The 22800-nt window shown below is 59.0% G+C and overlaps 5 protein-coding genes across 5 annotated transcripts; all 5 read right to left on the bottom strand.

The window, feature by feature from the left end:
* Positions 1-1682: 1682 nt before the first annotated feature.
* Positions 1683-4060, bottom strand: LOC144249962 (elongin-A-like). The gene is made up of 4 exons (XM_077792198.1): positions 3355-4060; positions 2954-3055; positions 2027-2866; positions 1683-1774 (listed from the first exon to the last, which is right to left on the bottom strand). Exons 1-4 carry the CDS (start codon positions 4058-4060, stop codon positions 1683-1685), a joined length of 1740 nt encoding a protein of 579 aa, XP_077648324.1.
* A 2238-nt stretch (positions 4061-6298) lies between these two features.
* LOC144249961 (elongin-A-like) lies at positions 6299-8679 on the bottom strand. The gene is made up of 4 exons (XM_077792197.1): positions 7974-8679; positions 7573-7674; positions 6646-7485; positions 6299-6390 (listed from the first exon to the last, which is right to left on the bottom strand). Exons 1-4 carry the CDS (start codon positions 8677-8679, stop codon positions 6299-6301), a joined length of 1740 nt encoding a protein of 579 aa, XP_077648323.1.
* Positions 8680-10918: 2239 nt separating this feature from the next.
* Positions 10919-13296, bottom strand: LOC144249960 (elongin-A-like). The gene is made up of 4 exons (XM_077792196.1): positions 12591-13296; positions 12190-12291; positions 11263-12102; positions 10919-11010 (listed from the first exon to the last, which is right to left on the bottom strand). The coding sequence occupies exons 1-4, from the start codon at positions 13294-13296 to the stop codon at positions 10919-10921; spliced, it is 1740 nt and encodes a 579-aa protein (XP_077648322.1).
* A 2239-nt stretch (positions 13297-15535) lies between these two features.
* LOC144249958 (elongin-A-like) lies at positions 15536-17913 on the bottom strand. The gene is made up of 4 exons (XM_077792195.1): positions 17208-17913; positions 16807-16908; positions 15880-16719; positions 15536-15627 (listed from the first exon to the last, which is right to left on the bottom strand). Exons 1-4 carry the CDS (start codon positions 17911-17913, stop codon positions 15536-15538), a joined length of 1740 nt encoding a protein of 579 aa, XP_077648321.1.
* Positions 17914-20151: 2238 nt separating this feature from the next.
* LOC144249957 (elongin-A-like) lies at positions 20152-22529 on the bottom strand. The gene is made up of 4 exons (XM_077792194.1): positions 21824-22529; positions 21423-21524; positions 20496-21335; positions 20152-20243 (listed from the first exon to the last, which is right to left on the bottom strand). Exons 1-4 carry the CDS (start codon positions 22527-22529, stop codon positions 20152-20154), a joined length of 1740 nt encoding a protein of 579 aa, XP_077648320.1.
* Between the last annotated feature and the right edge of the window lie 271 nt (positions 22530-22800).

Here is a 22800-nt window from a genome sequence, read left to right as displayed (position 1 = left end):
CTGAGGAGTCTAGGTCCTGTTGGGAGCCCAGGAATGGAGGCCCGGAGAGCCAAGAGGATTGGGGAAGCTTAGCTCCACAGGGCGAGGGTGATTCCTTGGCAGGAACCTCCAAAGGAAGTCTGGCGGGGGTTCTGTGGAATGAACTTGTGGCCATTGGCTCCAAAGGCCTGACTATCAGCCCGAGGGGGCGAGTTTGAAGAGCCCCAAGGCACCAGGCGGCCCGTGGGATACAAAAACCCATTTCTGAACGGTATTCAGCGCTTCTGGTGGTTTGGTTGGTTCCTTTGGGGGGATCCAACGAAGGGGTACTGGACCGGTGAGCGACCCCCGCCCACTCCCGCCCCCCACCTGAAGGCCCCTTTTGGCTTCTATTGAGAGGCAGGGTCTCGGTGAGCGGATGAGAGCCTGGCTTTGCCAGAGGCTGGCCTGGATCTCGCCCTGCTCCTGCTTCAGCCTCCCGAGCTGTTGGGATTATAGGCGGGAGCCGCTGGATCTTTCCCTTGACAACTCAGTACTTTGCACAGCCTCCATCCTTCTCCTTTCCAGACACAGAGATATCTCTCCGAAACATCTTCTTTCTTGATTGCCTTATGTTTTGCCATCCATTTGAGACTGGTCGGGGGGAGTGTGTTTGTGTGTGTGGCCCTGTGTGTGTGTGTGTGGGGGGGCTCCTGCACGCGTGCGGGCACACACACACACACACACACACACACACAAGGAAAGCATGCATTCTTATTTGTCAGGGTCCTGTGGTTTATCCCAGGACCCTTATTGGATCCGTGTTCCCGCCGTTTTTCCATGGGCTTGGGGGAGTGTTTCTGGGTTGTCAGATCTGTTCTCTTGGTCTGTTTCTCTGTTTCTGATGCCAATGCCAGCGGTTATTCTTGAGGGAGTTGGGTTGGTGGGTGTGGTTTTCTTTGTTTCTGGATTAGATAACCGGACATTGTACTGAGGGGGGCGGGGGCTTTCAACCCCTGAGGCATATTATATTAGCAGGTTTTTTTTTTTTTTTTTTTTTTTTGTACTTTACTTTGAGACAGGGTCTCACCGAGTTGCTCTGTCCTCGCTAAGTGGCTGAGGCTGGCTCTGAACTCTCTGCGCGCCTTTGTGAGCCTCCTGAACCGTTGGCGTCACTGGCGCGCATCACCGCCATTGGCTCGTCCTCATTTCTTCTTCTTCTTCTTGTTGTACTTTTCATTTCGGTCTCTCGTTTGCCTTTGGTTGTTGCTGCTGTTTCCCCTTGTACTGGGTGTTGAACAGAAGGGTGCTTTACCACCCTCCCCTCCCCAAAACTTGCTCTTTATTTATTTATTTTGGTATTGTTGTTGTTGTTTGTTTGTTTGTTTGTTTGTTTGTTTGTTTTCACAGTTAGTCAGATTCACCAGTCCTTGAACTAGTGGCTCCTGGGGCCATGTGTAAGAAAGCCCGCTGTCCTTCCCAAATAGACAACTGAGAGCTTTGACGGGCCTTTATTAGTCTAAAATTCAATCAGGGGGATTTCTACATGAAAACAACATCAGGGCTTAGGAGGGGCTCAGGTGACAAGAAAGGAAACAAAGGCAGTGAACTGGCATCGAGCTCTCCCGCGAGGGACACGCGCAAAGCACAGGGCAGAGAGTCCACGTTTGGCAGAGATCGAAGCCTCCTTTGGAAATCGCAAATGTCCAAGGCAAGGGCTGAGTTCATCTTCGGGAGATGACTCTCCTGTAGTCCTTAAGGGTCTTGGCCAAGAGTGGGGGGATGTCCTTAGCCTTGGCTTTTCTGGTGTTGGCCACTGGTGCCCCGCGGTGAGCTCTGACAGGGTTCCAAGAGGCCTCTGCTGCGGTCTCACTTGTAGCATCCAAGCTGCTGCCTCTGATGCCTCTGCAGCTGCTGCTGCTGCTGCTGCTGCTGCTGCTGCTGCTGCTGCTGGTGCTGGAGGGCGTGTCTCTGCCTCCCCTGGGGTCCTGGGCTGGTTGGAAGTTGGGTCTTCCTGAGGCGGCCGCTGCTAGTGTCCCAAACTGGCCGTGCCTCCTTGGAACCTCACCGGGTGACTTGAAATAGACCATCTTGGTTTGTCGGCCTCGGGGCTCTTGAGGATGTCTGGATCGTATTTGGGAGGTGAGTGCTCGCAGTCGCTGCTCTCGGGCGTCCTGAAGCCGCAGGTACATCTCCCTCCAGGACTCGTTCTCCTTAGGCGTTTCTCCCTTAAATTCTTGGCCACAGTGCAGTCTCCAGAGCCCATCTGACTCTTCCGCGGTCCCTTGGTGGCATCTCTCCGCGTGGTACAGCTGCTCGGGTGTGCAATTGTCCAGAGCAGACCCGAAAGGAGAATGCGGGAGCGCCCTCTCTTCCCACAGGGAATCCTGGTCTGCAACTCCCTGGCTGCCCCGTGGGAGCCAGGTCGTGTGGGCGAGATGGTCACGTTTGCCACCAGAGAACACGGGTGTCCTGGAATTAGTTCGCATTCCAGCGAAGCCAGCTTCTTCCTCTTTCTGAGGTGAAGAGAGCGCTGTTGCATGGGGTGCAAAGAAGCTCATCGGCGCATCATCATCCTCATCAGGAGGGGGACTGGGTGGGTCCCACAGGCTGGGGGACGGCGTGCCAGGCAGCACCGCAGCGGCTTCTCGGGAGACCCCTTCCATCCTGGCCCCACCGCCTTGGCCTTGGGCAGGCTGCGGCCCCGCCGACTGCTTTGCAGTCACCAGAGGAGGAAAGTTCTCCGCCGAGTCCAGGTGTTGGCTCGACCTCTTGGAAGCTTCTGCTTTCCGTGCCTTGGCCGAAGTCTTCGCCTTTTTCTTCTTCTTCCCAGGCCGCTCATCATACGTGAGGTACGCCTCGAAAGACATGGTGGGCGCCTCCGAGAACTCCTCCTCTGGCTGTCCGTCTGTGGGGGGTGGGGGGTGAGGAAACAAAACGGAAACAAAAATTAAAAAACAAACAAACCGAAAACGGAAAGGGTATCAGCACCAACCACAGTGAAAGCAAGAATCAGCAGCCCGCAGCCCGCAGCCCGCAGCCCGCAGGCGCTCTGCCTGTTCTTCAGCAGCCGAGCCGGGCTTGGGGGGCTCACTTTCTGGGTAGAGGATGGATGGTACTGGATTCACCGGGGAAGGGATGCCTCCCCTGCCCCTCCCCTCCCCGCACCCAACCACCCAACCACCCAACCACCCGGACTGCTGTCTTGGATGGATGGTTCTCTCCCTTCTAGGGCTCCTTCTGTCACTGGGAGAGAAGAATTGACTGCAAGGATCCACATTTTAGCTCCTCTCGACCTCCCTCCCTCCGTCCCTCCTGCCAGGTCCCACGCTGTCTGGGGGCTCCATGAGCTCCTTCTCCTTTCCTGTCCAAATGAGAAGATGGATTCCATCTTACCGTTGGGATCCTCGAGTTGGTCATCGGTCTCTCTTGCTCTGGGCAGCAGGTCGTGTTTCCCCCGGGGCCCATGCAGGGCACTTGCTCGCGGGAGTCCCGTGGTGGCCTGAAAAGGACCATCCCGGCCTTCGACAGGCACGCGGCCACGAGCGGAGGGCTCCGTGTCCTCCGGGGAAGCGGAGTGGTCCCCGCACATCGGATGAGGACCGGTAGGCCCCCCGGAGGCCCGAGCAGGGCAGCCATCCCAAGAGCGCCAGGGTGCAGGCAACGCTGCCAGCCGGGGGCGCTTCTTGCTCCCGTCTTCTCTCCTCTCACGCCTGGGAGACCTCTCCAGGTCTCTGTGCTTTTTGGGTCCGTGCCCGGTCCGGCGGGATGGACTGCCGAGTTTTCTCGAGTTTTCTCGGGAGCCCGTGTCCGTGATTTCCTTTGCCAGTTGGGAGTCGTGCGGACCACGCCCGGGGTCGGCCTCCAGAAGAGCCAGCTTCTTCCACCGGGCCGCCAAGTCCCTGGCCGGGCCGCCAAGGAGCTCGTGGTGGCGCAAGCTCTTGACCATCTTTCTGACACCTGTCTCCTGCAGGATGTGTGCGGTGAGGGGCAAGGCGGAGAGCTGCTGCAAGTATTTCTGGAGCTTGTCAGGGCGGGTCCTGGTGGCCAGGCGCCCCTGCAGCTTGCGAACGGCTCGCAGCAGCACCTCCTCGGACGCCATCTCGGGTGGCCGGCTCGGCCTCGGCCCTGGACTCGGTCCGCTGTCGCTCTGCCGGGGTATCGGGGCCCTGGCAACGGCTGGCCGCTTGTTCCGGGCGCGCTGGTGCTGCCCCGAGCGCCGCTGGGCGGGTGTGCTTCTGGTCCTCAGGGCGCCGGGCCTCAGCTGGAAGCACCTGTGCCTGGCGCTGTCCCAGAAGGAATGAGGCTGCAGAGGCAGGCCGACCTGGGCTTTATAGAGCCCCTGGCTCCGCCCCCCTGCCCGAGTGTGCGCCACGCCCCGCCCTCAAGGACCCCGCCCACCTGTCTCTTTCCAGGAGCACCCGCTAGCTCAGCTCCCATCCACTTCTGCGCCCGCCACCCATGCACTGGATTGGGTGGGCAGAACCTGGGTCCAATCAGGAGCGGCCACCCCGGCTAGAGCCTGGGTCTCGGTACCACCCGACTCGCGGACTAGTCTTCTCCCTCTTGGGCGCACGGGGAGACTGAATTTCAGGGACACGCCCTTCTGTGGCCCTGGGTCCCAGGACAGCGATTTGCCAGGGAAACCGGAACTGACTCTGAGGAGTCTAGGTCCTGTTGGGAGCCCAGGAATGGAGGCCCGGAGAGCCAAGAGGATTGGGGAAGCTTAGCTCCACAGGGCGAGGGTGATTCCTTGGCAGGAACCTCCAAAGGAAGTCTGGCGGGGGTTCCGTGGAATGAACTTGTGGCCATTGGCTCCAAAGGCCTGACTATCAGCCCGAGGGGGCGAGTTTGAAGAGCCCCAAGGCACCAGGCGGCCCGTGGGATACAAAAACCCATTTCTGAACGGTATTCAGCGCTTCTGGTGGTTTGGTTGGTTCCTTTGGGGGGATCCAACGAAGGGGTACTGGACCGGTGAGCGACCCCCGCCCACTCCCGCCCCCCACCTGAAGGCCCCTTTTGGCTTCTATTGAGAGGCAGGGTCTCGGTGAGCGGATGAGAGCCTGGCTTTGCCAGAGGCTGGCCTGGATCTCGCCCTGCTCCTGCTTCAGCCTCCCGAGCTGTTGGGATTATAGGCGGGAGCCGCTGGATCTTTCCCTTGACAACTCAGTACTTTGCACAGCCTCCATCCTTCTCCTTTCCAGACACAGAGATATCTCTCCGAAACATCTTCTTTCTTGATTGCCTTATGTTTTGCCATCCATTTGAGACTGGTCGGGGGGAGTGTGTTTGTGTGTGTGGCCCTGTGTGTGTGTGTGTGGGGGGGGCTCCTGCACGCGTGCGGGCACACACACACACACACACACACACACAAGGAAAGCATGCATTCTTATTTGTCAGGGTCCTGTGGTTTATCCCAGGACCCTTATTGGATCCGTGTTCCCGCCGTTTTTCCATGGGCTTGGGGGAGTGTTTCTGGGTTGTCAGATCTGTTCTCTTGGTCTGTTTCTCTGTTTCTGATGCCAATGCCAGCGGTTATTCTTGAGGGAGTTGGGTTGGTGGGTGTGGTTTTCTTTGTTTCTGGATTAGATAACCGGACATTGTACTGAGGGGGGCGGGGGCTTTCAACCCCTGAGGCATATTATATTAGCAGGTTTTTTTTTTTTTTTTTTTTTTTTTGTACTTTACTTTGAGACAGGGTCTCACCGAGTTGCTCTGTCCTCGCTAAGTGGCTGAGGCTGGCTCTGAACTCTCTGCGCGCCTTTGTGAGCCTCCTGAACCGTTGGCGTCACTGGCGCGCATCACCGCCATTGGCTCGTCCTCATTTCTTCTTCTTCTTCTTGTTGTACTTTTCATTTCGGTCTCTCGTTTGCCTTTGGTTGTTGCTGCTGTTTCCCCTTGTACTGGGTGTTGAACAGAAGGGTGCTTTACCACCCTCCCCTCCCCAAAACTTGCTCTTTATTTATTTATTTTGGTATTGTTGTTGTTGTTTGTTTGTTTGTTTGTTTGTTTGTTTGTTTTCACAGTTAGTCAGATTCACCAGTCCTTGAACTAGTGGCTCCTGGGGCCATGTGTAAGAAAGCCCGCTGTCCTTCCCAAATAGACAACTGAGAGCTTTGACGGGCCTTTATTAGTCTAAAATTCAATCAGGGGGATTTCTACATGAAAACAACATCAGGGCTTAGGAGGGGCTCAGGTGACAAGAAAGGAAACAAAGGCAGTGAACTGGCATCGAGCTCTCCCGCGAGGGACACGCGCAAAGCACAGGGCAGAGAGTCCACGTTTGGCAGAGATCGAAGCCTCCTTTGGAAATCGCAAATGTCCAAGGCAAGGGCTGAGTTCATCTTCGGGAGATGACTCTCCTGTAGTCCTTAAGGGTCTTGGCCAAGAGTGGGGGGATGTCCTTAGCCTTGGCTTTTCTGGTGTTGGCCACTGGTGCCCCGCGGTGAGCTCTGACAGGGTTCCAAGAGGCCTCTGCTGCGGTCTCACTTGTAGCATCCAAGCTGCTGCCTCTGATGCCTCTGCAGCTGCTGCTGCTGCTGCTGCTGCTGCTGCTGCTGCTGCTGCTGCTGGTGCTGGAGGGCGTGTCTCTGCCTCCCCTGGGGTCCTGGGCTGGTTGGAAGTTGGGTCTTCCTGAGGCGGCCGCTGCTAGTGTCCCAAACTGGCCGTGCCTCCTTGGAACCTCACCGGGTGACTTGAAATAGACCATCTTGGTTTGTCGGCCTCGGGGCTCTTGAGGATGTCTGGATCGTATTTGGGAGGTGAGTGCTCGCAGTCGCTGCTCTCGGGCGTCCTGAAGCCGCAGGTACATCTCCCTCCAGGACTCGTTCTCCTTAGGCGTTTCTCCCTTAAATTCTTGGCCACAGTGCAGTCTCCAGAGCCCATCTGACTCTTCCGCGGTCCCTTGGTGGCATCTCTCCGCGTGGTACAGCTGCTCGGGTGTGCAATTGTCCAGAGCAGACCCGAAAGGAGAATGCGGGAGCGCCCTCTCTTCCCACAGGGAATCCTGGTCTGCAACTCCCTGGCTGCCCCGTGGGAGCCAGGTCGTGTGGGCGAGATGGTCACGTTTGCCACCAGAGAACACGGGTGTCCTGGAATTAGTTCGCATTCCAGCGAAGCCAGCTTCTTCCTCTTTCTGAGGTGAAGAGAGCGCTGTTGCATGGGGTGCAAAGAAGCTCATCGGCGCATCATCATCCTCATCAGGAGGGGGACTGGGTGGGTCCCACAGGCTGGGGGACGGCGTGCCAGGCAGCACCGCAGCGGCTTCTCGGGAGACCCCTTCCATCCTGGCCCCACCGCCTTGGCCTTGGGCAGGCTGCGGCCCCGCCGACTGCTTTGCAGTCACCAGAGGAGGAAAGTTCTCCGCCGAGTCCAGGTGTTGGCTCGACCTCTTGGAAGCTTCTGCTTTCCGTGCCTTGGCCGAAGTCTTCGCCTTTTTCTTCTTCTTCCCAGGCCGCTCATCATACGTGAGGTACGCCTCGAAAGACATGGTGGGCGCCTCCGAGAACTCCTCCTCTGGCTGTCCGTCTGTGGGGGGTGGGGGGTGAGGAAACAAAACGGAAACAAAAATTAAAAAACAAACAAACCGAAAACGGAAAGGGTATCAGCACCAACCACAGTGAAAGCAAGAATCAGCAGCCCGCAGCCCGCAGCCCGCAGCCCGCAGGCGCTCTGCCTGTTCTTCAGCAGCCGAGCCGGGCTTGGGGGGCTCACTTTCTGGGTAGAGGATGGATGGTACTGGATTCACCGGGGAAGGGATGCCTCCCCTGCCCCTCCCCTCCCCGCACCCAACCACCCAACCACCCAACCACCCGGACTGCTGTCTTGGATGGATGGTTCTCTCCCTTCTAGGGCTCCTTCTGTCACTGGGAGAGAAGAATTGACTGCAAGGATCCACATTTTAGCTCCTCTCGACCTCCCTCCCTCCGTCCCTCCTGCCAGGTCCCACGCTGTCTGGGGGCTCCATGAGCTCCTTCTCCTTTCCTGTCCAAATGAGAAGATGGATTCCATCTTACCGTTGGGATCCTCGAGTTGGTCATCGGTCTCTCTTGCTCTGGGCAGCAGGTCGTGTTTCCCCCGGGGCCCATGCAGGGCACTTGCTCGCGGGAGTCCCGTGGTGGCCTGAAAAGGACCATCCCGGCCTTCGACAGGCACGCGGCCACGAGCGGAGGGCTCCGTGTCCTCCGGGGAAGCGGAGTGGTCCCCGCACATCGGATGAGGACCGGTAGGCCCCCCGGAGGCCCGAGCAGGGCAGCCATCCCAAGAGCGCCAGGGTGCAGGCAACGCTGCCAGCCGGGGGCGCTTCTTGCTCCCGTCTTCTCTCCTCTCACGCCTGGGAGACCTCTCCAGGTCTCTGTGCTTTTTGGGTCCGTGCCCGGTCCGGCGGGATGGACTGCCGAGTTTTCTCGAGTTTTCTCGGGAGCCCGTGTCCGTGATTTCCTTTGCCAGTTGGGAGTCGTGCGGACCACGCCCGGGGTCGGCCTCCAGAAGAGCCAGCTTCTTCCACCGGGCCGCCAAGTCCCTGGCCGGGCCGCCAAGGAGCTCGTGGTGGCGCAAGCTCTTGACCATCTTTCTGACACCTGTCTCCTGCAGGATGTGTGCGGTGAGGGGCAAGGCGGAGAGCTGCTGCAAGTATTTCTGGAGCTTGTCAGGGCGGGTCCTGGTGGCCAGGCGCCCCTGCAGCTTGCGAACGGCTCGCAGCAGCACCTCCTCGGACGCCATCTCGGGTGGCCGGCTCGGCCTCGGCCCTGGACTCGGTCCGCTGTCGCTCTGCCGGGGTATCGGGGCCCTGGCAACGGCTGGCCGCTTGTTCCGGGCGCGCTGGTGCTGCCCCGAGCGCCGCTGGGCGGGTGTGCTTCTGGTCCTCAGGGCGCCGGGCCTCAGCTGGAAGCACCTGTGCCTGGCGCTGTCCCAGAAGGAATGAGGCTGCAGAGGCAGGCCGACCTGGGCTTTATAGAGCCCCTGGCTCCGCCCCCCTGCCCGAGTGTGCGCCACGCCCCGCCCTCAAGGACCCCGCCCACCTGTCTCTTTCCAGGAGCACCCGCTAGCTCAGCTCCCATCCACTTCTGCGCCCGCCACCCATGCACTGGATTGGGTGGGCAGAACCTGGGTCCAATCAGGAGCGGCCACCCCGGCTAGAGCCTGGGTCTCGGTACCACCCGACTCGCGGACTAGTCTTCTCCCTCTTGGGCGCACGGGGAGACTGAATTTCAGGGACACGCCCTTCTGTGGCCCTGGGTCCCAGGACAGCGATTTGCCAGGGAAACCGGAACTGACTCTGAGGAGTCTAGGTCCTGTTGGGAGCCCAGGAATGGAGGCCCGGAGAGCCAAGAGGATTGGGGAAGCTTAGCTCCACAGGGCGAGGGTGATTCCTTGGCAGGAACCTCCAAAGGAAGTCTGGCGGGGGTTCCGTGGAATGAACTTGTGGCCATTGGCTCCAAAGGCCTGACTATCAGCCCGAGGGGGCGAGTTTGAAGAGCCCCAAGGCACCAGGCGGCCCGTGGGATACAAAAACCCATTTCTGAACGGTATTCAGCGCTTCTGGTGGTTTGGTTGGTTCCTTTGGGGGGATCCAACGAAGGGGTACTGGACCGGTGAGCGACCCCCGCCCACTCCCGCCCCCCACCTGAAGGCCCCTTTTGGCTTCTATTGAGAGGCAGGGTCTCGGTGAGCGGATGAGAGCCTGGCTTTGCCAGAGGCTGGCCTGGATCTCGCCCTGCTCCTGCTTCAGCCTCCCGAGCTGTTGGGATTATAGGCGGGAGCCGCTGGATCTTTCCCTTGACAACTCAGTACTTTGCACAGCCTCCATCCTTCTCCTTTCCAGACACAGAGATATCTCTCCGAAACATCTTCTTTCTTGATTGCCTTATGTTTTGCCATCCATTTGAGACTGGTCGGGGGGAGTGTGTTTGTGTGTGTGGCCCTGTGTGTGTGTGTGGGGGGGGGGCTCCTGCACGCGTGCGGGCACACACACACACACACACACACACACAAGGAAAGCATGCATTCTTATTTGTCAGGGTCCTGTGGTTTATCCCAGGACCCTTATTGGATCCGTGTTCCCGCCGTTTTTCCATGGGCTTGGGGGAGTGTTTCTGGGTTGTCAGATCTGTTCTCTTGGTCTGTTTCTCTGTTTCTGATGCCAATGCCAGCGGTTATTCTTGAGGGAGTTGGGTTGGTGGGTGTGGTTTTCTTTGTTTCTGGATTAGATAACCGGACATTGTACTGAGGGGGGCGGGGGCTTTCAACCCCTGAGGCATATTATATTAGCAGGTTTTTTTTTTTTTTTTTTTTTTTTTTGTACTTTACTTTGAGACAGGGTCTCACCGAGTTGCTCTGTCCTCGCTAAGTGGCTGAGGCTGGCTCTGAACTCTCTGCGCGCCTTTGTGAGCCTCCTGAACCGTTGGCGTCACTGGCGCGCATCACCGCCATTGGCTCGTCCTCATTTCTTCTTCTTCTTCTTGTTGTACTTTTCATTTCGGTCTCTCGTTTGCCTTTGGTTGTTGCTGCTGTTTCCCCTTGTACTGGGTGTTGAACAGAAGGGTGCTTTACCACCCTCCCCTCCCCAAAACTTGCTCTTTATTTATTTATTTTGGTATTGTTGTTGTTGTTTGTTTGTTTGTTTGTTTGTTTGTTTGTTTTCACAGTTAGTCAGATTCACCAGTCCTTGAACTAGTGGCTCCTGGGGCCATGTGTAAGAAAGCCCGCTGTCCTTCCCAAATAGACAACTGAGAGCTTTGACGGGCCTTTATTAGTCTAAAATTCAATCAGGGGGATTTCTACATGAAAACAACATCAGGGCTTAGGAGGGGCTCAGGTGACAAGAAAGGAAACAAAGGCAGTGAACTGGCATCGAGCTCTCCCGCGAGGGACACGCGCAAAGCACAGGGCAGAGAGTCCACGTTTGGCAGAGATCGAAGCCTCCTTTGGAAATCGCAAATGTCCAAGGCAAGGGCTGAGTTCATCTTCGGGAGATGACTCTCCTGTAGTCCTTAAGGGTCTTGGCCAAGAGTGGGGGGATGTCCTTAGCCTTGGCTTTTCTGGTGTTGGCCACTGGTGCCCCGCGGTGAGCTCTGACAGGGTTCCAAGAGGCCTCTGCTGCGGTCTCACTTGTAGCATCCAAGCTGCTGCCTCTGATGCCTCTGCAGCTGCTGCTGCTGCTGCTGCTGCTGCTGCTGCTGCTGCTGCTGGTGCTGGAGGGCGTGTCTCTGCCTCCCCTGGGGTCCTGGGCTGGTTGGAAGTTGGGTCTTCCTGAGGCGGCCGCTGCTAGTGTCCCAAACTGGCCGTGCCTCCTTGGAACCTCACCGGGTGACTTGAAATAGACCATCTTGGTTTGTCGGCCTCGGGGCTCTTGAGGATGTCTGGATCGTATTTGGGAGGTGAGTGCTCGCAGTCGCTGCTCTCGGGCGTCCTGAAGCCGCAGGTACATCTCCCTCCAGGACTCGTTCTCCTTAGGCGTTTCTCCCTTAAATTCTTGGCCACAGTGCAGTCTCCAGAGCCCATCTGACTCTTCCGCGGTCCCTTGGTGGCATCTCTCCGCGTGGTACAGCTGCTCGGGTGTGCAATTGTCCAGAGCAGACCCGAAAGGAGAATGCGGGAGCGCCCTCTCTTCCCACAGGGAATCCTGGTCTGCAACTCCCTGGCTGCCCCGTGGGAGCCAGGTCGTGTGGGCGAGATGGTCACGTTTGCCACCAGAGAACACGGGTGTCCTGGAATTAGTTCGCATTCCAGCGAAGCCAGCTTCTTCCTCTTTCTGAGGTGAAGAGAGCGCTGTTGCATGGGGTGCAAAGAAGCTCATCGGCGCATCATCATCCTCATCAGGAGGGGGACTGGGTGGGTCCCACAGGCTGGGGGACGGCGTGCCAGGCAGCACCGCAGCGGCTTCTCGGGAGACCCCTTCCATCCTGGCCCCACCGCCTTGGCCTTGGGCAGGCTGCGGCCCCGCCGACTGCTTTGCAGTCACCAGAGGAGGAAAGTTCTCCGCCGAGTCCAGGTGTTGGCTCGACCTCTTGGAAGCTTCTGCTTTCCGTGCCTTGGCCGAAGTCTTCGCCTTTTTCTTCTTCTTCCCAGGCCGCTCATCATACGTGAGGTACGCCTCGAAAGACATGGTGGGCGCCTCCGAGAACTCCTCCTCTGGCTGTCCGTCTGTGGGGGGTGGGGGGTGAGGAAACAAAACGGAAACAAAAATTAAAAAACAAACAAACCGAAAACGGAAAGGGTATCAGCACCAACCACAGTGAAAGCAAGAATCAGCAGCCCGCAGCCCGCAGCCCGCAGCCCGCAGGCGCTCTGCCTGTTCTTCAGCAGCCGAGCCGGGCTTGGGGGGCTCACTTTCTGGGTAGAGGATGGATGGTACTGGATTCACCGGGGAAGGGATGCCTCCCCTGCCCCTCCCCTCCCCGCACCCAACCACCCAACCACCCAACCACCCGGACTGCTGTCTTGGATGGATGGTTCTCTCCCTTCTAGGGCTCCTTCTGTCACTGGGAGAGAAGAATTGACTGCAAGGATCCACATTTTAGCTCCTCTCGACCTCCCTCCCTCCGTCCCTCCTGCCAGGTCCCACGCTGTCTGGGGGCTCCATGAGCTCCTTCTCCTTTCCTGTCCAAATGAGAAGATGGATTCCATCTTACCGTTGGGATCCTCGAGTTGGTCATCGGTCTCTCTTGCTCTGGGCAGCAGGTCGTGTTTCCCCCGGGGCCCATGCAGGGCACTTGCTCGCGGGAGTCCCGTGGTGGCCTGAAAAGGACCATCCCGGCCTTCGACAGGCACGCGGCCACGAGCGGAGGGCTCCGTGTCCTCCGGGGAAGCGGAGTGGTCCCCGCACATCGGATGAGGACCGGTAGGCCCCCCGGAGGCCCGAGCAGGGCAGCCATCCCAAGAGCGCCAGGGTGCAGGCAACGCTGCCAGCCGGGGGCGCTTCTTGCTCCCGTCTTCTCTCCTCTCACGCCTGGGAGACCTCTCCAGGTCTCTGTGCTTTTTGGGTCCGTGCCCGGTCCGGCGGGATGGACTGCCGAGTTTTCTCGAGTTTTCTCGGGAGCCCGTGTCCGTGATTTCCTTTGCCAGTTGGGAGTCGTGCGGACCACGCCCGGGGTCGGCCTCCAGAAGAGCCAGCTTCTTCCACCGGGCCGCCAAGTCCCTGGCCGGGCCGCCAAGGAGCTCGTGGTGGCGCAAGCTCTTGACCATCTTTCTGACACCTGTCTCCTGCAGGATGTGTGCGGTGAGGGGCAAGGCGGAGAGCTGCTGCAAGTATTTCTGGAGCTTGTCAGGGCGGGTCCTGGTGGCCAGGCGCCCCTGCAGCTTGCGAACGGCTCGCAGCAGCACCTCCTCGGACGCCATCTCGGGTGGCCGGCTCGGCCTCGGCCCTGGACTCGGTCCGCTGTCGCTCTGCCGGGGTATCGGGGCCCTGGCAACGGCTGGCCGCTTGTTCCGGGCGCGCTGGTGCTGCCCCGAGCGCCGCTGGGCGGGTGTGCTTCTGGTCCTCAGGGCGCCGGGCCTCAGCTGGAAGCACCTGTGCCTGGCGCTGTCCCAGAAGGAATGAGGCTGCAGAGGCAGGCCGACCTGGGCTTTATAGAGCCCCTGGCTCCGCCCCCCTGCCCGAGTGTGCGCCACGCCCCGCCCTCAAGGACCCCGCCCACCTGTCTCTTTCCAGGAGCACCCGCTAGCTCAGCTCCCATCCACTTCTGCGCCCGCCACCCATGCACTGGATTGGGTGGGCAGAACCTGGGTCCAATCAGGAGCGGCCACCCCGGCTAGAGCCTGGGTCTCGGTACCACCCGACTCGCGGACTAGTCTTCTCCCTCTTGGGCGCACGGGGAGACTGAATTTCAGGGACACGCCCTTCTGTGGCCCTGGGTCCCAGGACAGCGATTTGCCAGGGAAACCGGAACTGACTCTGAGGAGTCTAGGTCCTGTTGGGAGCCCAGGAATGGAGGCCCGGAGAGCCAAGAGGATTGGGGAAGCTTAGCTCCACAGGGCGAGGGTGATTCCTTGGCAGGAACCTCCAAAGGAAGTCTGGCGGGGGTTCCGTGGAATGAACTTGTGGCCATTGGCTCCAAAGGCCTGACTATCAGCCCGAGGGGGCGAGTTTGAAGAGCCCCAAGGCACCAGGCGGCCCGTGGGATACAAAAACCCATTTCTGAACGGTATTCAGCGCTTCTGGTGGTTTGGTTGGTTCCTTTGGGGGGATCCAACGAAGGGGTACTGGACCGGTGAGCGACCCCCGCCCACTCCCGCCCCCCACCTGAAGGCCCCTTTTGGCTTCTATTGAGAGGCAGGGTCTCGGTGAGCGGATGAGAGCCTGGCTTTGCCAGAGGCTGGCCTGGATCTCGCCCTGCTCCTGCTTCAGCCTCCCGAGCTGTTGGGATTATAGGCGGGAGCCGCTGGATCTTTCCCTTGACAACTCAGTACTTTGCACAGCCTCCATCCTTCTCCTTTCCAGACACAGAGATATCTCTCCGAAACATCTTCTTTCTTGATTGCCTTATGTTTTGCCATCCATTTGAGACTGGTCGGGGGGAGTGTGTTTGTGTGTGTGGCCCTGTGTGTGTGTGTGTGGGGGGGGCTCCTGCACGCGTGCGGGCACACACACACACACACACACACACACAAGGAAAGCATGCATTCTTATTTGTCAGGGTCCTGTGGTTTATCCCAGGACCCTTATTGGATCCGTGTTCCCGCCGTTTTTCCATGGGCTTGGGGGAGTGTTTCTGGGTTGTCAGATCTGTTCTCTTGGTCTGTTTCTCTGTTTCTGATGCCAATGCCAGCGGTTATTCTTGAGGGAGTTGGGTTGGTGGGTGTGGTTTTCTTTGTTTCTGGATTAGATAACCGGACATTGTACTGAGGGGGGCGGGGGCTTTCAACCCCTGAGGCATATTATATTAGCAGGTTTTTTTTTTTTTTTTTTTTTTTTTTGTACTTTACTTTGAGACAGGGTCTCACCGAGTTGCTCTGTCCTCGCTAAGTGGCTGAGGCTGGCTCTGAACTCTCTGCGCGCCTTTGTGAGCCTCCTGAACCGTTGGCGTCACTGGCGCGCATCACCGCCATTGGCTCGTCCTCATTTCTTCTTCTTCTTCTTGTTGTACTTTTCATTTCGGTCTCTCGTTTGCCTTTGGTTGTTGCTGCTGTTTCCCCTTGTACTGGGTGTTGAACAGAAGGGTGCTTTACCACCCTCCCCTCCCCAAAACTTGCTCTTTATTTATTTATTTTGGTATTGTTGTTGTTGTTTGTTTGTTTGTTTGTTTGTTTGTTTGTTTTCACAGTTAGTCAGATTCACCAGTCCTTGAACTAGTGGCTCCTGGGGCCATGTGTAAGAAAGCCCGCTGTCCTTCCCAAATAGACAACTGAGAGCTTTGACGGGCCTTTATTAGTCTAAAATTCAATCAGGGGGATTTCTACATGAAAACAACATCAGGGCTTAGGAGGGGCTCAGGTGACAAGAAAGGAAACAAAGGCAGTGAACTGGCATCGAGCTCTCCCGCGAGGGACACGCGCAAAGCACAGGGCAGAGAGTCCACGTTTGGCAGAGATCGAAGCCTCCTTTGGAAATCGCAAATGTCCAAGGCAAGGGCTGAGTTCATCTTCGGGAGATGACTCTCCTGTAGTCCTTAAGGGTCTTGGCCAAGAGTGGGGGGATGTCCTTAGCCTTGGCTTTTCTGGTGTTGGCCACTGGTGCCCCGCGGTGAGCTCTGACAGGGTTCCAAGAGGCCTCTGCTGCGGTCTCACTTGTAGCATCCAAGCTGCTGCCTCTGATGCCTCTGCAGCTGCTGCTGCTGCTGCTGCTGCTGCTGCTGCTGCTGCTGCTGGTGCTGGAGGGCGTGTCTCTGCCTCCCCTGGGGTCCTGGGCTGGTTGGAAGTTGGGTCTTCCTGAGGCGGCCGCTGCTAGTGTCCCAAACTGGCCGTGCCTCCTTGGAACCTCACCGGGTGACTTGAAATAGACCATCTTGGTTTGTCGGCCTCGGGGCTCTTGAGGATGTCTGGATCGTATTTGGGAGGTGAGTGCTCGCAGTCGCTGCTCTCGGGCGTCCTGAAGCCGCAGGTACATCTCCCTCCAGGACTCGTTCTCCTTAGGCGTTTCTCCCTTAAATTCTTGGCCACAGTGCAGTCTCCAGAGCCCATCTGACTCTTCCGCGGTCCCTTGGTGGCATCTCTCCGCGTGGTACAGCTGCTCGGGTGTGCAATTGTCCAGAGCAGACCCGAAAGGAGAATGCGGGAGCGCCCTCTCTTCCCACAGGGAATCCTGGTCTGCAACTCCCTGGCTGCCCCGTGGGAGCCAGGTCGTGTGGGCGAGATGGTCACGTTTGCCACCAGAGAACACGGGTGTCCTGGAATTAGTTCGCATTCCAGCGAAGCCAGCTTCTTCCTCTTTCTGAGGTGAAGAGAGCGCTGTTGCATGGGGTGCAAAGAAGCTCATCGGCGCATCATCATCCTCATCAGGAGGGGGACTGGGTGGGTCCCACAGGCTGGGGGACGGCGTGCCAGGCAGCACCGCAGCGGCTTCTCGGGAGACCCCTTCCATCCTGGCCCCACCGCCTTGGCCTTGGGCAGGCTGCGGCCCCGCCGACTGCTTTGCAGTCACCAGAGGAGGAAAGTTCTCCGCCGAGTCCAGGTGTTGGCTCGACCTCTTGGAAGCTTCTGCTTTCCGTGCCTTGGCCGAAGTCTTCGCCTTTTTCTTCTTCTTCCCAGGCCGCTCATCATACGTGAGGTACGCCTCGAAAGACATGGTGGGCGCCTCCGAGAACTCCTCCTCTGGCTGTCCGTCTGTGGGGGGTGGGGGGTGAGGAAACAAAACGGAAACAAAAATTAAAAAACAAACAAACCGAAAACGGAAAGGGTATCAGCACCAACCACAGTGAAAGCAAGAATCAGCAGCCCGCAGCCCGCAGCCCGCAGCCCGCAGGCGCTCTGCCTGTTCTTCAGCAGCCGAGCCGGGCTTGGGGGGCTCACTTTCTGGGTAGAGGATGGATGGTACTGGATTCACCGGGGAAGGGATGCCTCCCCTGCCCCTCCCCTCCCCGCACCCAACCACCCAACCACCCAACCACCCGGACTGCTGTCTTGGATGGATGGTTCTCTCCCTTCTAGGGCTCCTTCTGTCACTGGGAGAGAAGAATTGACTGCAAGGATCCACATTTTAGCTCCTCTCGACCTCCCTCCCTCCGTCCCTCCTGCCAGGTCCCACGCTGTCTGGGGGCTCCATGAGCTCCTTCTCCTTTCCTGTCCAAATGAGAAGATGGATTCCATCTTACCGTTGGGATCCTCGAGTTGGTCATCGGTCTCTCTTGCTCTGGGCAGCAGGTCGTGTTTCCCCCGGGGCCCATGCAGGGCACTTGCTCGCGGGAGTCCCGTGGTGGCCTGAAAAGGACCATCCCGGCCTTCGACAGGCACGCGGCCACGAGCGGAGGGCTCCGTGTCCTCCGGGGAAGCGGAGTGGTCCCCGCACATCGGATGAGGACCGGTAGGCCCCCCGGAGGCCCGAGCAGGGCAGCCATCCCAAGAGCGCCAGGGTGCAGGCAACGCTGCCAGCCGGGGGCGCTTCTTGCTCCCGTCTTCTCTCCTCTCACGCCTGGGAGACCTCTCCAGGTCTCTGTGCTTTTTGGGTCCGTGCCCGGTCCGGCGGGATGGACTGCCGAGTTTTCTCGAGTTTTCTCGGGAGCCCGTGTCCGTGATTTCCTTTGCCAGTTGGGAGTCGTGCGGACCACGCCCGGGGTCGGCCTCCAGAAGAGCCAGCTTCTTCCACCGGGCCGCCAAGTCCCTGGCCGGGCCGCCAAGGAGCTCGTGGTGGCGCAAGCTCTTGACCATCTTTCTGACACCTGTCTCCTGCAGGATGTGTGCGGTGAGGGGCAAGGCGGAGAGCTGCTGCAAGTATTTCTGGAGCTTGTCAGGGCGGGTCCTGGTGGCCAGGCGCCCCTGCAGCTTGCGAACGGCTCGCAGCAGCACCTCCTCGGACGCCATCTCGGGTGGCCGGCTCGGCCTCGGCCCTGGACTCGGTCCGCTGTCGCTCTGCCGGGGTATCGGGGCCCTGGCAACGGCTGGCCGCTTGTTCCGGGCGCGCTGGTGCTGCCCCGAGCGCCGCTGGGCGGGTGTGCTTCTGGTCCTCAGGGCGCCGGGCCTCAGCTGGAAGCACCTGTGCCTGGCGCTGTCCCAGAAGGAATGAGGCTGCAGAGGCAGGCCGACCTGGGCTTTATAGAGCCCCTGGCTCCGCCCCCCTGCCCGAGTGTGCGCCACGCCCCGCCCTCAAGGACCCCGCCCACCTGTCTCTTTCCAGGAGCACCCGCTAGCTCAGCTCCCATCCACTTCTGCGCCCGCCACCCATGCACTGGATTGGGTGGGCAGAACCTGGGTCCAATCAGGAGCGGCCACCCCGGCTAGAGCCTGGGTCTCGGTACCACCCGACTCGCGGACTAGTCTTCTCCCTCTTGGGCGCACGGGGAGACTGAATTTCAGGGACACGCCCTTCTGTGGCCCTGGGTCCCAGGACAGCGATTTGCCAGGGAAACCGGAACTGACTCTGAGGAGTCTAGGTCCTGTTGGGAGCCCAGGAATGGAGGCCCGGAGAGCCAAGAGGATTGGGGAAGCTTAGCTCCACAGGGCGAGGGTGATTCCTTGGCAGGAACCTCCAAAGGAAGTCTGGCGGGGGTTCCGTGGAATGAACTTGTGGCCATTGGCTCCAAAGGCCTGACTATCAGCCCGAGGGGGCGAGTTTGAAGAGCCCCAAGGCACCAGGCGGCCCGTGGGATACAAAAACCCATTTCTGAACGGTATTCAGCGCTTCTGGTGGTTTGGTTGGTTCCTTTGGGGGGATCCAACGAAGGGGTACTGGACCGGTGAGCGACCCCCGCCCACTCCCGCCCCCCACCTGAAGGCCCCTTTGGGCTTCTATTGAGAGGCAGGGTCTCGGTGAGCGGATGAGAGCCTGGCTTTGCCAGAGGCTGGCCTGGATCTCGCCCTGCTCCTGCTTCAGCCTCCCGAGCTGTTGGGATTATAGGCGGGAGCCGCTGGATCTTTCCCTTGACAACTCAGTACTTTGCACAGCCTCCATCCTTCTCCTTTCCAGACACAGAGATATCTCTCCGAAACATCTTCTTTCTTGATTGCCTTATGTTTTGCCATCCATTTGAGACTGGTCGGGGGGAGTGTGTTTGTGTGTGTGGCCCTGTGTGTGTGTGTGTGTGGGGGGCTCCTGCACGCGTGCGGGCACACACACACACACACACACACACACAAGGAAAGCATGCATTCTTATTTGTCAGGGTCCTGTGGTTTATCCCAGGACCCTTATTGGATCCGTGTTCCCGCCGTTTTTCCATGGGCTTGGGGGAGTGTTTCTGGGTTGTCAGATCTGTTCTCTTGGTCTGTTTCTCTGTTTCTGATGCCAATGCCAGCGGTTATTCTTGAGGGAGTTGGGTTGGTGGGTGTGGTTTTCTTTGTTTCTGGATTAGATAACCGGACATTGTACTGAGGGGGGCGGGGGCTTTCAACCCCTGAGGCATATTATATTAGCAGGTTTTTTTTTTTTTTTTTTTTTTTTTGTACTTTACTTTGAGACAGGGTCTCACCGAGTTGCTCTGTCCTCGCTAAGTGGCTGAGGCTGGCTCTGAACTCTCTGCGCGCCTTTGTGAGCCTCCTGAACCGTTGGCGTCACTGGCGCGCATCACCGCCATTGGCTCGTCCTCATTTCTTCTTCTTCTTCTTGTTGTACTTTTCATTTCGGTCTCTCGTTTGCCTTTGGTTGTTGCTGCTGTTTCCCCTTGTACTGGGTGTTGAACAGAAGGGTGCTTTACCACCCTCCCCTCCCCAAAACTTGCTCTTTATTTATTTATTTTGGTATTGTTGTTGTTGTTTGTTTGTTTGTTTGTTTGTTTGTTTGTTTTCACAGTTAGTCAGATTCACCAGTCCTTGAACTAGTGGCTCCTGGGGCCATGTGTAAGAAAGCCCGCTGTCCTTCCCAAATAGACAACTGAGAGCTTTGACGGGCCTTTATTAGTCTAAAATTCAATCAGGGGGATTTCTACATGAAAACAACATCAGGGCTTAGGAGGGGCTCAGGTGACAAGAAAGGAAACAAAGGCAGTGAACTGGCATCGAGCTCTCCCGCGAGGGACACGCGCAAAGCACAGGGCAGAGAGTCCACGTTTGGCAGAGATCGAAGCCTCCTTTGGAAATCGCAAATGTCCAAGGCAAGGGCTGAGTTCATCTTCGGGAGATGACTCTCCTGTAGTCCTTAAGGGTCTTGGCCAAGAGTGGGGGGATGTCCTTAGCCTTGGCTTTTCTGGTGTTGGCCACTGGTGCCCCGCGGTGAGCTCTGACAGGGTTCCAAGAGGCCTCTGCTGCGGTCTCACTTGTAGCATCCAAGCTGCTGCCTCTGATGCCTCTGCAGCTGCTGCTGCTGCTGCTGCTGCTGCTGCTGCTGCTGCTGCTGGTGCTGGAGGGCGTGTCTCTGCCTCCCCTGGGGTCCTGGGCTGGTTGGAAGTTGGGTCTTCCTGAGGCGGCCGCTGCTAGTGTCCCAAACTGGCCGTGCCTCCTTGGAACCTCACCGGGTGACTTGAAATAGACCATCTTGGTTTGTCGGCCTCGGGGCTCTTGAGGATGTCTGGATCGTATTTGGGAGGTGAGTGCTCGCAGTCGCTGCTCTCGGGCGTCCTGAAGCCGCAGGTACATCTCCCTCCAGGACTCGTTCTCCTTAGGCGTTTCTCCCTTAAATTCTTGGCCACAGTGCAGTCTCCAGAGCCCATCTGACTCTTCCGCGGTCCCTTGGTGGCATCTCTCCGCGTGGTACAGCTGCTCGGGTGTGCAATTGTCCAGAGCAGACCCGAAAGGAGAATGCGGGAGCGCCCTCTCTTCCCACAGGGAATCCTGGTCTGCAACTCCCTGGCTGCCCCGTGGGAGCCAGGTCGTGTGGGCGAGATGGTCACGTTTGCCACCAGAGAACACGGGTGTCCTGGAATTAGTTCGCATTCCAGCGAAGCCAGCTTCTTCCTCTTTCTGAGGTGAAGAGAGCGCTGTTGCATGGGGTGCAAAGAAGCTCATCGGCGCATCATCATCCTCATCAGGAGGGGGACTGGGTGGGTCCCACAGGCTGGGGGACGGCGTGCCAGGCAGCACCGCAGCGGCTTCTCGGGAGACCCCTTCCATCCTGGCCCCACCGCCTTGGCCTTGGGCAGGCTGCGGCCCCGCCGACTGCTTTGCAGTCACCAGAGGAGGAAAGTTCTCCGCCGAGTCCAGGTGTTGGCTCGACCTCTTGGAAGCTTCTGCTTTCCGTGCCTTGGCCGAAGTCTTCGCCTTTTTCTTCTTCTTCCCAGGCCGCTCATCATACGTGAGGTACGCCTCGAAAGACATGGTGGGCGCCTCCGAGAACTCCTCCTCTGGCTGTCCGTCTGTGGGGGGTGGGGGGTGAGGAAACAAAACGGAAACAAAAATTAAAAAACAAACAAACCGAAAACGGAAAGGGTATCAGCACCAACCACAGTGAAAGCAAGAATCAGCAGCCCGCAGCCCGCAGCCCGCAGCCCGCAGGCGCTCTGCCTGTTCTTCAGCAGCCGAGCCGGGCTTGGGGGGCTCACTTTCTGGGTAGAGGATGGATGGTACTGGATTCACCGGGGAAGGGATGCCTCCCCTGCCCCTCCCCTCCCCGCACCCAACCACCCAACCACCCAACCACCCGGACTGCTGTCTTGGATGGATGGTTCTCTCCCTTCTAGGGCTCCTTCTGTCACTGGGAGAGAAGAATTGACTGCAAGGATCCACATTTTAGCTCCTCTCGACCTCCCTCCCTCCGTCCCTCCTGCCAGGTCCCACGCTGTCTGGGGGCTCCATGAGCTCCTTCTCCTTTCCTGTCCAAATGAGAAGATGGATTCCATCTTACCGTTGGGATCCTCGAGTTGGTCATCGGTCTCTCTTGCTCTGGGCAGCAGGTCGTGTTTCCCCCGGGGCCCATGCAGGGCACTTGCTCGCGGGAGTCCCGTGGTGGCCTGAAAAGGACCATCCCGGCCTTCGACAGGCACGCGGCCACGAGCGGAGGGCTCCGTGTCCTCCGGGGAAGCGGAGTGGTCCCCGCACATCGGATGAGGACCGGTAGGCCCCCCGGAGGCCCGAGCAGGGCAGCCATCCCAAGAGCGCCAGGGTGCAGGCAACGCTGCCAGCCGGGGGCGCTTCTTGCTCCCGTCTTCTCTCCTCTCACGCCTGGGAGACCTCTCCAGGTCTCTGTGCTTTTTGGGTCCGTGCCCGGTCCGGCGGGATGGACTGCCGAGTTTTCTCGAGTTTTCTCGGGAGCCCGTGTCCGTGATTTCCTTTGCCAGTTGGGAGTCGTGCGGACCACGCCCGGGGTCGGCCTCCAGAAGAGCCAGCTTCTTCCACCGGGCCGCCAAGTCCCTGGCCGGGCCGCCAAGGAGCTCGTGGTGGCGCAAGCTCTTGACCATCTTTCTGACACCTGTCTCCTGCAGGATGTGTGCGGTGAGGGGCAAGGCGGAGAGCTGCTGCAAGTATTTCTGGAGCTTGTCAGGGCGGGTCCTGGTGGCCAGGCGCCCCTGCAGCTTGCGAACGGCTCGCAGCAGCACCTCCTCGGACGCCATCTCGGGTGGCCGGCTCGGCCTCGGCCCTGGACTCGGTCCGCTGTCGCTCTGCCGGGGTATCGGGGCCCTGGCAACGGCTGGCCGCTTGTTCCGGGCGCGCTGGTGCTGCCCCGAGCGCCGCTGGGCGGGTGTGCTTCTGGTCCTCAGGGCGCCGGGCCTCAGCTGGAAGCACCTGTGCCTGGCGCTGTCCCAGAAGGAATGAGGCTGCAGAGGCAGGCCGACCTGGGCTTTATAGAGCCCCTGGCTCCGCCCCCCTGCCCGAGTGTGCGCC

Source organism: Urocitellus parryii, chromosome 13, assembly GCF_045843805.1.
Source record: "Urocitellus parryii isolate mUroPar1 chromosome 13, mUroPar1.hap1, whole genome shotgun sequence".
NCBI classification, from domain to species: Eukaryota; Metazoa; Chordata; class Mammalia; order Rodentia; family Sciuridae; genus Urocitellus; species Urocitellus parryii.
Note: the sequence above shows the minus strand (reverse complement) of the source record. Positions and strands in the feature narration are given on the sequence as shown.